The 14,081-nt window shown below is 41.6% G+C and overlaps 1 protein-coding gene across 5 annotated transcripts in view; it reads right to left on the bottom strand.

Annotated features, from left to right (window-relative positions):
• RUNX1T1 (RUNX1 partner transcriptional co-repressor 1) overlaps positions 1-14,081 on the bottom strand; it is a 154,653-nt gene that overhangs the window by 77,647 nt on the left and 62,925 nt on the right. For all 5 annotated transcript variants that reach the window (XM_084620754.1, XM_084620755.1, XM_084620757.1 and 2 more), the window contains one exon: positions 4,083-4,220. In XM_084620754.1, coding sequence (XP_084476880.1) covers positions 4,083-4,220 — 138 coding nt within the window. The remainder of the gene's footprint in view (positions 1-4,082; positions 4,221-14,081) is intronic.

Raw genomic sequence — 14,081 nt, 5'->3', positions numbered from 1 at the left:
GGGTTTGTGTGTGGGGGGAGGGGGCGGGGGTGAGAAAACCTGGATTTGGGCTGGAAATGGCCCAACTTGATTATCATACACATTGTAAGGAGAGTGATCACTTTAGATAAGCTATTACCAGCAGGAGAGTGGGGTGGGAGGAGGTATTTTTTCATGCTTTGTGTGTATAAAAAGATCTTCTACACTTTCCACAGTATGCGTCCAATGAAGTGAGCTGTAGCTCACGAAAGCTTATGCTCAAATAAATTGGTTAGTCTCTAAGGTGCCACAAGTACTCCTTTTCTTTTTGCGAATACAGACTAACACAGCTGTTACTCTGAAACAGGCAGTAGTATTTTCCCCAAAATAATTCCTAGCCTTTAGAAAAACATCCAATCTTGATTTTAAAATTGTCAGTGATGGAAAATCCACCATGACCCTTGGTAAATTATTCCAATGGTTAATTACTGTCACCGTTAAAAATGTATGCCTTATTTCCAATCTAAATTTGTCTAGCTCCAACTTCCAGCCATTGGATTGTGTTTACCTTTTTCTGCTAGACTGAAGAGCCCATTATTAAAGATTTGTTCCCCAGGTAGATATGTATAGACTGTAATCAAGTCACCCCTTAATCTTCTTTTTGATAAGCTAAATAGATCGAGCTTTTTGAGTCTATCACTATAAGTCATGTTTTCTAATCCTTGAATCATTCTTGTGGCTCTTCTCTGAGCCTCTCCAATATATCAATATCCTTCTTGAATTGTGGACACCAGAACCAGACACAATATTCCAGCAGCAGTCTCACCAGGGTCAAATGTAGATGTAAGATAACCTCTCTATTCCTTCTCGAAATTCCCCATTTATGCACCTCAAGATCGCATTAGCTCTTTTAGCCACAGCATCACACAGGGAGCTCACATTCAGCTGACTATCCACTACAACCCCCAAACCTTTTTCAGTCACTGCTTCTCTGGATAGAGTCCCCCATCCTGCAAGTATGGCCTATATCTTTGTTCCTAGATGTATACATTTACATTCACTCATATTAAAATGCATAGTTTGCTTGTGCCCACTTTACCAACTGATCCAGACTGCTCTGTATTAGTGACCCGTACTCTTCATTTTTTACCACTCCCCCAATTTCTGTGTCATCTGCAAACTTTATTAGTGATGATTTTATGCTTTCTTCCAGGTCATTGATGAAAATGTTAAATAGTGTAGGATCAAGAACCAATCCCAATGGGACTTCGCTGGAAACACACCAGCTCCATAGAATCATAGACCTCAGGAGGTCATCTAGTCCAACCCCCTGCTCAAACCAGGACCAATCCCCAACTAAATCAATCCATGACAATGCCCTGTTTACAATTATTTTTCAAGACTAATCTATTAGCCAGTTTTTAATCCATGCAATGTGTGCCATGTACACTTTATGTGGTTCTAGTTTTTTAATCAAAATGTAATGTGGCAACAAGTCACTAGAGAACATAGTTCCTAGGTCGGGTGGCTCTGCAGAGCTTCAGCATAAGAACGGCCATACTGGGTCAGACCAAAGGTCCATCTAGCCCAACATCCAGTCTTCCAACAGTGGTCAATACCAGATGCCCCGAAGGGAATGAACTGAACAGGTAATCATCAAGTGATCCAACCCCTCTTGCCCACTCCCCATTTCTGGCAAACAGAGGCTAGGGACACCATCCCTGCCCATTCTGGCTAACAGCCATTGATGGCTATTAGCCAGGATGACTCAACTCTAGTGTGTGTGCACAGTAGGGGAAGCAGTATCCAAATCAGGCAAAAGCAGAGAGGAACTGGCTTAGGGAAGCCCTAGGCAGCAGCCACAGCAGCTCCAAGCCATGCTCCTCTTAATGCTGCATTGGGGTGGGTATCTGAATTAATATAGTATATTAAATACAGTAAAGATTGTGAGGCACTTAGATACTATGGTGATGGGAGCCATATAAGTACCTAAGATAATGTAAGTGAGGATTTGGAAAGGATGGGAGTGTGTCACACTATCCAGCAGGGCACTGGTCCAGATGTCCTCTGCCTCCTCACTCACTGCTCTGGGCTCTCTATTGAGTCCAGACAGGAGGGGACAAGGAGCAGTGGACCACGGAGAATGACTTAGAAGGCCCGGCAAAGCAGGGAGCACAGAACCTGAGGAAGGGGCAGGAGAAGCGGGCAAATACTGTGTTCAGAGGAGGCAGTAGATAGGGATTGTCTGGGAAGCCTGAGAAAGTGTCCAAAGAGAACAGGAAGCAGTAGAAGAGGCCCTTCCTTTGTGAGTACATTTTCCATCTGGAAACACACACACACACACACACACACGGTAGGGACTAAGGATGGCACTTTCTGAAAATAATTAAACAACCAACAAAAAAGGAAGAAATACACAATAAATAAATAAATAAACATAAATAAAAATAATTTTTGTTTTAAATCTTATCTCAGTCCCATGATGGTCAAATTTGTAGGTTGGCAAAAGTCTGTGTTGTTGACAAAACAGAATTTAATATTTGCAATTTTCAACAAAACAGTGAACAAGTTAGTGATTCTTCTTCTGTAAACACCAATGGGCCCAGAAACAGATACACTTGGGCTGTGGACATTCACATATTATTGGAAAACAGACTCTAGAACAGTACTGTTTGTACTGTAACTTGGTACTGTTGTAGGCACATGCCAGATCGCTTGAAGATTAAAAAGCTTTAAACAAAGGAATCTCCTAAAATGCATTGGTTCACATAGATTCTAGACTTATCCAACAAACACAAATTCTGTAAAGCCTACAGATACTGATTAAAGGAAAGCTATGTCCTCTTCTTTTTGTATTGATAATGAAGAGTTTTATAGCATCCATAATTGTGCTTGGCATTTCACACAAGATACAAGTCACAGCTTTGATGAACTTACAATTTAATATTGCAGTCCTGCAACAATTTAAAGAACATGCAAATCTTTAAATACATGAGTAAATCCCTGAGCCTACTCATATGCTTAAAGTTAAACTGTTTTATAAGTCTTTGCACGATCAGTGCCTATGAGTGAAATTTATGCCTGTGCAGAGGGCTAGTACAAATATTATTCACCATTTAAGTCACATGTAAATCCTCCAAATAGGGCTCCTCTGGGATTTAAGAGGTACAGAGGCCTTGCACTGGCCTTCTGCACAGGAGTAAATTGCATGTGCTAAATGGTGTACCTAACAGACAAGGAGGGGGCAAAGGGCAAGGGTTGCAGAAATAACATGGTGCCGTTACTGTGTGTATGCATACATATGCCTACATGGTTCACAAGTATTTACATTAAAAAATGTCAACACACTCTTATTTTTATATTATAACAATGCAGTGTAAGAGACAAAAATATTTATTTTTAGAAATGGGGGAAAGACAATAGAGTGTTTCGTGAATAATGACCCAGGTGATGGACCAGATTCTGATCTCAGTTACATAGATATAAATGCAGAGTAACTCCACTGATGTCAGTGCAGATTTTTTTGCATTTATATCAGGTTAACAGAGACGAATCTGGTCCACGGTGACTGAGGTAAGTCAAATAGTCACAGGCTAGGGATTTCCAGATTCAATGTGACTGGTTCGAGATAAAAAAGATATTTCAGCATCTTTAGAAAACGTAGTTCTAGAATGACGGTTAATGTAATTTCTGGTTAATGTTTATTAATTTATTCTTTCCCCCTCAAAAACAGATTTATACCTCGGCATTTATTTAAAAGAGAATGCGATTTCATTACCACCACAACAGTAAAGCTCAGAAGAAAGTCTCCATACTTCTTTTATCAGGAATGCTATAACTGGAGCAAGAGTGCAGGGGAAGTTAGCACTGACTATTCTTTCACTGTGCACCCAACACACCAATAAATTAGGAAACTTCTGAACTGACTGGTTTCACAGATTAAAATGTACTAATCTACTGTGTTCTTAGTTTTGCTTAATGACATTATTGCAGTATAATGAATTGCTGCTCTAGCCATGTCATATAGGGCTCTCTTCATATAATTTGATTTCTGACATATAGGAAGAATCAAAATCTCACATGCAAAAGAATATGGAACAAAAGAAGAAAATAAGTCTAATTACACGTTGTGGGTGTGAATGAACTGGTTCTTGGAGCTCCTTGGGTAGTGGGAGGAGGTGGCATTGTTGGAGGCGTCAGCCTGGATTGCGTCTTCACATCCACAGGTGAGTCTGGCATTGTGGAATGCTTCTCAGTGCGATCTGTAACATACCACATGAACATACTACTTTATTTCTCCAAATTCATCAGTTCTGAATAAAAAGCTTAACCATGAACTAAGCAGCTTTAGCAGCTTCTGCGGAAGATAAACACACTTATTTACTCCAGCTTGTTTTTTCAAGATGACATCGTTGAAACTGCACTTAAGAAGGTGTAACACAGATAGGGCCTCATTAATAAACAGGGTCGTATTATCTTGTGTTTTTATTTCTAGCATGTGCAGATGCTACCCCAAAAACAGTACTGGAGCTGCAATAATATCATCTCACTTGACGGCTTTAACATTAGCCAAAAGGAGAAATTAGATGAAGAGTCAGGAAGGTAATAAATCCCCTTCTGACAACTCTGGAAGAACAAAAACCTGAAACGCTTTTGTACAGGTGAGATATTGGCCATAGCCAGCACTCTTCATGACTGGTTTTCCATGTAGCACCTGCTGCCTTCTTCATCTTTTGTCTTTTTAAGTATAATGGATACCAGGGTTAATACTGCATGTATCCTGCCTGGGTTTAACAGTCCACCTCCTGGTTCTTTTTTAAATCAACAAGAAATAAATACCATATGCCATATAATACAAGGTATCTTTGGCAGACACAGGTCCTGTGCATTTATACTAGACTATTACTAATATAAAAAACACTGTCAACTGTTTCAACTTATACCTTTAACATCAAGGACAACTGCAGGCATGCTCCAATTTTGGGAAATTTAAAGAAACAAAAGGAAAAAGGACTTGACAGTTCTCCTGATGGAAAGATGTTTGCCACTGAAACTACAAGATTTAACTCTGTTTTACCAGCTTTTACACCTAAATTCAAGAGGTACATTTGAAAAAAAACAACAAAAACTTAAAATCTGTATATCAAGAATGGGCAAAACAAAGCAACGCACCATTTACCTATTTAAAGCCATATTGTGATTGCCTTGCTCACATCAGCAGTTCATTGACACTCCTGGAGTAAGTAAGATGATCGTATTTAGCCTTTAATGTTCATTAGCTACTAATGTAACTTTTCCAAAGTCATTCTCCATGAAAAACAATTGCAAAAAATATTTGTTCTTGAAAAGATGAGACCTTCAAACTGTCGATAAAAATGGATACAAGATGCACACAAATACATACATAAAATTATATACACACACATTATATTATACATAATATGCACATATGTGTATTAAAGAGAGATTCCAGAAATATATTTTTTCAATAGAAATATTTTTAAAGAAGCCTTAGAAATAATACCAGTTCATTTAATTTATAAAGAGCACGTAATACCAAAGAATGTTGTGGTCCCAATCCCTTACTATTAAGAAACTACAGAAATACGACACAGCCACATATTCTGCAAAGTTTTGCAGTTGCAGAAGCTATATTCAACATTTTCTCTCTCTTTTTGAAAAAGACCAGTTTCTATAAAGAGAGTTAAGTTAGTTTTTTTCAGACTTTGGAAATAAAAAACCCTAAGAATGAGAAGCTAGAACCATATGAGCGGAAGGGAATATACTTTGTAATCATAGCAGTAAAGAATCTGCAGTGTTGATCTAAGGTCAATAAACTCAGAAGTGTAGTAAACAGTGTCCAAAAAGACTGGCTGAAATTCTAAGGCATCTACACAGCCAGGTGAAGTGTGGTAACTCAAATAATGGGAGCAATTACGTTTTCCATACACATCTCTCTCTGTATTGCTATGCTGAAACATTTAAACCAACGACTGCAACAAATCATTTATTTAAAATAAAGAACTTTGGAAATTAGCCTCAAAATGTTCATTACTTCCTTAATAGTTGAATTCATCTCACACTCACCTCAACCAACCTCAGCAACAAGGGAATAAATAGCTTTCAACTCATGTTGCAGCTGAGGGAAAGAGGCACAGCAGTGAGTAGAGGCCCTCCTAAATAAAGGCAAATATTTCTGCCATGCCAAGAAAGGAGAGAGAAAGGGAGGCTTGCCAGAGCTGGCTGGGAGATAACAGTGGGAACTGCTGGTCCATCTGGTTTTCATTCGGCTAACACTCACATTGAACTGTTAGAGAAGGCAGTCCAGGTACGCAGATTTGAAGCATGTGGGAGCACAGACACAGCCAGGGAGAAGATGGAGGAAAGAGAGAGAGAAGTCAAACTCCACTAGCAGCCTGCTGTTCACACTGAGCAGGCACAATCTATATCCTCCCGTTCAACTGCTGATAACTAAAAGCAATTCTGCTATCATGAACAATCACAACTTCTTCCTCCCTCCCCGCAAGTCCACTTAGCTTTTGATCTGGCCTGAATTTTGGAACAGTCCCTACTCAGAGGAAAATTTAAGAAGCAGACTAGAATGGTTTATATTTTGTTATTTAAATGGACCGTGTAGTTGCACTATTGTACTGTTTTTGTGCTCCAGTTTCAGATTTTCAATATATTATAACCTGTTCATGTAATGATCCAGGATTTCTTTTAAAATTATTTTTATTCACTAATTTATTATGTCCTAGGTTTATCTTTAATTACAGTATTAAGTATAACCTATTGTTACCCAGAAATGCATTAGCACCACCTCCTGTTAGGGTGACCACCTTTTCAAAAGGCAAAAGGGGGACACATGGAGGAGCCCCGCTCCGCTCTGTGGCCCCACCTCTGCTCCCTCATCCCCTAAGCCCCCACCCCTGCTCCGCCTCATCCTCCCAAGGCCATGCACCCTGGCCAGGTCACCCAGGGCAGGTGGAGGGTCCAGGATTTCCCACAGCAGGACCTTGAAGGGGAGAGAAGGAGCAGGGGGCAGAGCCTTGTGACGAGGGGAGCTAAGGCCCACCTCAGCCCCCAACCCCGCACCATGAAAAGGCTGGTGCCATCTCTGAGCCTCTGGCAGACTTGGAGTGCACTGCAGGGAATCTGGGTCAAATGCTGCCCCAGAGTCATTGGGGAGTGGGATTTGAACTCTGCATTTTGGGACTGTCCCACCCAATTCTAACAATGCTACACCTGGCAGACTTGAGGCTGTATGCTCTCCTGAAATGGGTCAGGTTCGCAGTGCCAGAAAGGAAACATAGACTGCAAAGCTTGCTCTTCTGCCTGGAAGGCACAGAACAACCACACAGATATTGAGCCATCCCAGGAGGATGGCCTTCTTCTCTGTACTTGTGTCAGGGACCTGGAAGACAGGATACTGGGCTAAATGGACCTTTGGTCTGACCCAGTACGGCCGTTCTTATGTTCTCATGCTCCTCCTCCGGCACAAAAGCTTCTTTCGCTGCTGCCCCCATTAACTCCCCACCCTTTCCCTGAGCTGTAGACATGTGAGGAAGATGTTGGGTCTTAAAAATTCAGCGTACCACAGGTGCTTCCCAATTCTATTTACCCACTCACGAACTTGCAGAGCCCTGACTACTCTGATTTCAAACACAGGGGCTCCTCAAAGAAGATAAAGGAGCAGAGGGGTGGAGAAGAATGCTGAAGTGTCACTGCTTATACACACTATTACAAATTCTTGTAATTCTAATTGTGAGCCTTGCAATATTTGTTGTTTTTTTAAAGCCCCAGGTTCTGGAGTCATGTGATTATTACATGAGAATTTTTTTAAATGAAAACTGAAACAGTGTTCACCCTCATACTTCCAAAGAAAAGCCTAAAAATGTGAACCCTAAAAGACTCAAAAATCTAAAGACAAATAAAAAGGAGCCAACATTTATTCTTGTTAAAATCTCATGTTTTGGGGGCTCATGTTTTTTGAATGCTTGGGGTTTGTAATACTGCCCATACATTCTTCACACAAGTCCCATGTGGATTTTTTCCTCTCTGTACATATAAAGGGGAGGGAGAGGATCCACTCCAAAGCCTGAAGAGGAAGTAGGACTGCCAGGTGTCTGGTTTTCGACTGGAACGCCCTGTCAAAAAGGGACCCTGTTAAAAGTCCGGTCAGCAGTGCTGCGGGTCTAGGACAGGCTAGTCCCTTCCTGTCCTGGCACTGCACTGCACCCTGGAAGTGGCCAGTAAGTCCGGCTGCTAGGCGAGGGAGCCATGGGACTCTGGGCACTGCCCCTGCCCTGAGCACTGGCTCCGCACTCCCAATGGCCGGGAACCGCGGCTAATGGGAGCTGGGGGGGGGGTGTGCGTGTGGGCAAGAGCAGCGCACAGAGCCTTCTGCTCCCCCTCTCCTCCGCCTCGGAGCTGGACCTGCTGGCCGCTTCCAGGGTGCGGCATGGAGTCAGGACAGGCAGGGAGCCTGCCTTACCCCTGCTGCGCCACTGACCGGGAGCCGCCTGAGGTAAGTCTGCACCCCAACCGCAAGTCCCAACCCCCTGCCCCAGTCCTGAGCCCCTCCCCAACCCAGAGCCCATCCTGCACCTGTAACCCCTAATCCTCAGCCCCACCCCAGAGCCCGCACCCCCAGCTGGAGCCTTCACTTCCTCCTGCACCCCAACTTCTTGCCCCAGTCCAGTGAAAGTGAGTGAGGGTGGGGGAGAGTGAGCCACCGAGGAAGGGGGAATGTAGTGAGTGGGGGCGGGATCATGGGGCAGGGTGGGGCAGGATCTTGGGGAAGGGGCGGAGCTAGGGTGTTCAGTTGTGTGCAATTAGAAATTTGGCAACCCTAAGAGGAAGACATATTCACAATATGTTGGTTTACAGGGATTCATGTGCATTTTCTCCATTTTCATTACATATGGGCTCATATGCCTTGAGTTTGACTTGGAATTCAAAAGAACTAAAAAAAAACCCAACAAAACCCTAGTCAAAACTGGAATTCCATGCGTTTGACATGGTTTTGATGCAAAAGAATAAAACTAAACCCATGTCTGCAAATCTTAATTCACATATGCCTAGGGTGAAATTTGAATTTGTAATTAAACCAGGTGAGTTTTGAACAGCTTCAGGTCCATGATGAAAGCTTCACACAGCCCATATGTTCACCATCTCTCAAAACCTCACACATAATTTAAGAGTACAATTCGAATGGGTAGTGAGAACAGTCTATTTCAGGTTTAAGCGTTTCTACTTCAGAATACTAAAAAGCAGCCAAAACTCTGGAATGGTTACCGTAGCCCTAACCAAATGGGTCTTAAGCCCAGAGGTCCTCCAAACTACAGGAAAAAGGAGACCATCTGCAATTCATTCTGTATTGTTCATTGAAATCAATTCAGGATGGAGATAGATGGTGAAATAATGGGCCAGTCCTAATCCATGCACACAAGCCTCTGGAACAATGACAGATTTAGGATAAATTCAGAAAGTATGTTTCAAGTATGCAGGGATCTATTTCATTTGTTTTGGATTATATTTAAAAAAACATTTTGAAATATACATTCTTGAATTTATTTTACAGCAAAGAGCTAAGAGCTGTGATTTAACCACAGAAACTTTTTGCTCCATTTAAAATTAAAGAATGCTGTAAAACCAACTTTAAATTATGACGTTTCTTTGGTGGATTTTTTTAATTCAAGTAACTAAATTATTCTTGTCATCCATTCAATTTTTGCAATGGGAACTATTTTTACCACTGTTTTTAGCTGTTAAATGAATGTTGATATTTACTATAAGTGTAACTAGCCTTATAAAGTAAATATGGGGAAAAAAACACAAAGAAAAATCCCTCCAAAACCTAAAACATGTGCATGAGGGAGGAAGGGGGAAAGAGATGTGCATGTATTCAAATAGATTTACTTCAGTTCCTGTATCCTAAATGATTTAGTCCATTTTTAAAACAAGGCGGTCTTTCATATATGGCAAAATTTCAGCATAAATGGCAGGCTTCCAAGTCTAATGCATCAAGGAAGGCTGATCTATGGAACAAAATATGGAATATATAAATATTTTCCTGATACCATTTCAATAGCCAATTCAATGTCAAGCATTTCTAGAAGTGGTATGTTTTCAATTTCCCTTTTAAATGAAAAAACGTATGGTATAATACGCTGTGGCATTTATTTTACTTTTAGTTAGAGCAAACAGTTCCAGATGTATATTCCGGCATGAAAGATTCTTAAAAGACGTTCTATATTGACTTTACCTAGTATTCCTGTGCCAACCCACAGAAAAATTGGTGTTAAAGGTTGCTGAATTAAACCAGTTTAAATTTCTACTGTCTAGTTTCCTTTATAACTTACCCTGTAAACCAGAAAAAAGGAATGTTCAAAGCTCCATGCATGTAACAGAATAGAAAAATAAGTTGATCCAGATATATAAATTGAGCTCAAATCCATCTAAAGTATTTTGTACTGGTGACCATCACCATAGCATCCATTCTAATATTACTGTCAAATACACTATTCTGATGGTTTTGAGATTGGATAGCACATTAATGACATACAAAACAAGGGAGTGGGTCATAGCAGTGATGAACTGAAAGAGGAAAGCCCAATTAAGTCCAGTGAAAAGTAATAATTATTTAGCAGTTACATAGCACTTTTCACTCATACATCTAGCACTTTACAAAGGTGGGTAAGTCTCGTTCTCCTCGCATTAATTACAGACAGGTAAACTAAGAAACACAGAAGACAGTTTGACTTGTCTAAGGTCACACATAGGAAGCGCTGTTACTACTGAGAAGAGAACCCAGGACTCCTGAATACCAGACCCATCCTTTATCAACTATACTACAATGAAAGAAAGAAGAGGAAAGAATGTTTTAAATCAGTCCCTAGGAACTATATGAAGATAGGTGTTCTAGTGAGAGAGAGATTTGCTTGAGTGTTAAAGGAAACAAGTAAGCAATGCAAGAAGGCCATTCCTTCCTTCCCCACACTCACTGTTTTTGGGAACTACTGGAAATCTCTCTGTGCGGCCACAGAACACGATGAACAGTCAGGAGCACTGCAGCTTCTCCCTCCATGAAGTACTGCCAACATGCCTCAAACTTGTTTGAGAGAGACAGCAAGTGCAGTCCAGTCTTCATTCCCATTCATTTCTTGGCTTCTCTACTGAGGCTGCCAAAAGGGATTCTGATGATCACAGTGGTTTTTGTGCTGTGAACAAATGTCCTGAAACCCACACCTTACTCACTCAGTTTACAGCACTAATCAGACATCCATAATTTTCTGAATCAGTCTCGACTGGATTCAAAATACGAACCTAGAGGTGAAGGAATCTGAATCCCATTACGAATTCTGTGGCCGGAAGAAACCCTTCAACAAGGATCTCAAAGTAGTAGTATTAAAGGTAAATCAAACTTTCAGGCACTATCCTTCTTCTGAAGAATATAAGCAGTCCTAACAGACATATATCTGAGGAATAGGTGTGCACACAAGACAACTGAGATGGAAGATATCAACTGGGCTTGCAAGATGACAACAATTGATGGCATCTTCAGTATGATGTACATGAAGCTCTTAAACACCAACAAATATAGCTGGTTTTCTGTAGTGCAATACAACAGCTTTGTGACAACCTTATCTCATTCTTTTCCAACTCAAATAGTTGAGCCCTTAATCATCTTCTCCACATCATCAGCTATTCTTGGAAATAAATGGAAGTGCATCCATTCTATCCATTTCTGCCCAGTTCTTTCATCTTCTGCATAGAAACTCTGCTTCTGAGATTGTCCTGAAATTATCACAGACACCAAGTTATCAGACTATTTCTTTAGCACATCTAAAACAAGGCAATGAAAATAATGTATCCAGCACTCTGTTGCATGAATTAACAAGGGTGTTTGTGATATTATCCCCTAACTCAAATCTAAAGGGGTTGTGGATTATATGTGCCAGGCGAATGCCAGCATATGCTTTGGAAAACTAGACTGTCACACATTACCGTGACAACCAACGATGCAGGTATGAAGCACACCTTTTAGTTTGGATTCTGGGACTAGTGTCTCCTGCAAATGGGCCTGGGTTGAATATTCTTAAGGAATTAAGAGGTGTATCACCTCCCCACCCCAAATGAAGAGAAGAGAAGGGTGTCCAAGGTTATGGGTGGCATCTAAGGTAAAATGATCCAGTTGTTCTAAATACAGGATTGAGATGCCTTTGCTGTGACAGATTATTTGAATGCAAACTCCCAAAAGAAACATGTGACGAAGTGGGAATGTTAATGTTTTCTCTGAATACTGTATGGGTGCCTCAGTTTCCCCTATGCAGCTCTTAAGTATCCAGGTGGTGGGATAAGGGTGTGTGATTGTGGCAGAGCCCTAGGAGGCCAGTATGATGGTGTCTGCACAAAGAATGGCCGACCCCCTGTCTTCTGGCAACTGATGGCCTGGGCCCCTCCTCTGCAAAGGTGTCAACTGAAGGTGTTGGAGAACAAAGACATCAGGTGGCCTCCTGGCCTGGGAAAGAGACAAAGGAGAAGAGGGGCTGGAGAGTTTCAATTTTGGAGCTGGCTAGGGAAATGGAGGGAGGCTCAGATGGGGCTCTGGCTTCCCTGCCACCCAAGACGGACCTGACTGAGGGCTCCTGTTCTCTGTACCTACAAGCTCTGTTTTAGACCATGTTCCTGTCGTCTAATAAACCTTCTGTTTTACTGGCTGGCTGAGAGTCACGTCTGACTGTAGAATTCAGGTGCAGGACCCACTGGCTTCCCCAGGAGCCCCGCTTGTGCACACTCGCTGTGGGAAGCGCACGGTGTGGAGGGGAATGCTGTATGCTCCGAGGTCAGCCTCAGGAAGGTCGAAGTTGTGTAAGCTTCTTGTCCTGGGGAGAGGAGGCTTCCCCAGAGTTCTGACTGGCTTCGTATGGAGTAGTTCCACAGCATCGCCCGGTGACTCCATGACAAAACTCTCTCAGCATATGATTTTATTTAGAGAAGTGTTTGTTTTATATTTTATTTATTTTAAGTGTAGTTTTGCTAAAGTATTTAACTTTGAAAACTCAGTTCATTTTTAGTCACTTTTGAACTACAAATACTGAACCCACAATTTTGTCAGATTATCCATTTCCTGATATATCTTCTCTTCCTTTGCCTTGTGGTTTCTGTTGTTAAAGTCCAAAACAATAACTGGGTTGGAGAAGGTGTAGTCTACATCTAGATTAACCATCAACAAAACATTCTACTAAATATTTCAGTGGGAACTTAAGGAGATAACCTTTCACCCTAGGAGAGGTCTACAAGAAAAATAAAGGTCAAAATGAGGCAGCAGCTTTAATTCTTTATTTAAACCTTCTAAATATAAAATCCACAAATTCCCTTGTCAAGGCTGACTGCATAGCAGTTGGACTGTATTGGAAGCGATGACAATACATATTTATTTTAAATACCCAGTGATCTTGGCAGTTAAGCATTATAAAAATTCCTATAAATATATGAGTATGCAACTAAGGCAATTAATAAGCAAAATGTTCTCCCAAATCTGTACTCTAAATGCTATTATCCTAATCCTTCACTATGTTTCCTGAGTTTTTCTCTACTTTTTTTTTTTTTTTTTGCTGAGAAGGCAAACACACCAGAACTGTATGGAGTAAAGAGACTCATGGGAGCAGAGGAGTGGAATCTTCAACCCTAACACCACCCTGCAACAGCTAACACAGAGGTGCTCGCTCCCCAGCCACTTTTACAAATTATGGAGAGGGGAAGCACATATGACAATTCCTTCAGATTGGTGAACAATCCCGACTAGCCCTTTACTCCTGTGAAGAGAGCCATTGGAGCATTTAGGTTTGTGGCTTTGAAAGGGCTCTCCACTTCACAGTATTTCACTTGCTTTTTGGTCCTTGGTCCACCTGCTAGAGATAGTAATGGTGGAGGATCTGTCCTCAGAGGGTTCACTAATAGCAGCGGTTCTCAACCGGGAGTCCGCGATCCCCAAGTCCTTTCAGGGGGGCTGTGACATCCTGCAGCTGAAACCCAGAGCCCAAGCCCTGGCACCTCCTGCCACAGGGCTGAAGTCCTAAGCCCCGGAGTCTCTCACTGCGGAGCTAAAATTCCGAGTC

Source organism: Lepidochelys olivacea, assembly GCF_965140295.1.
Source record: "Lepidochelys olivacea isolate rLepOli2 genome assembly, chromosome: 2".
NCBI classification, from domain to species: Eukaryota; Metazoa; Chordata; order Testudines; family Cheloniidae; genus Lepidochelys; species Lepidochelys olivacea.
Note: the sequence above shows the minus strand (reverse complement) of the source record. Positions and strands in the feature narration are given on the sequence as shown.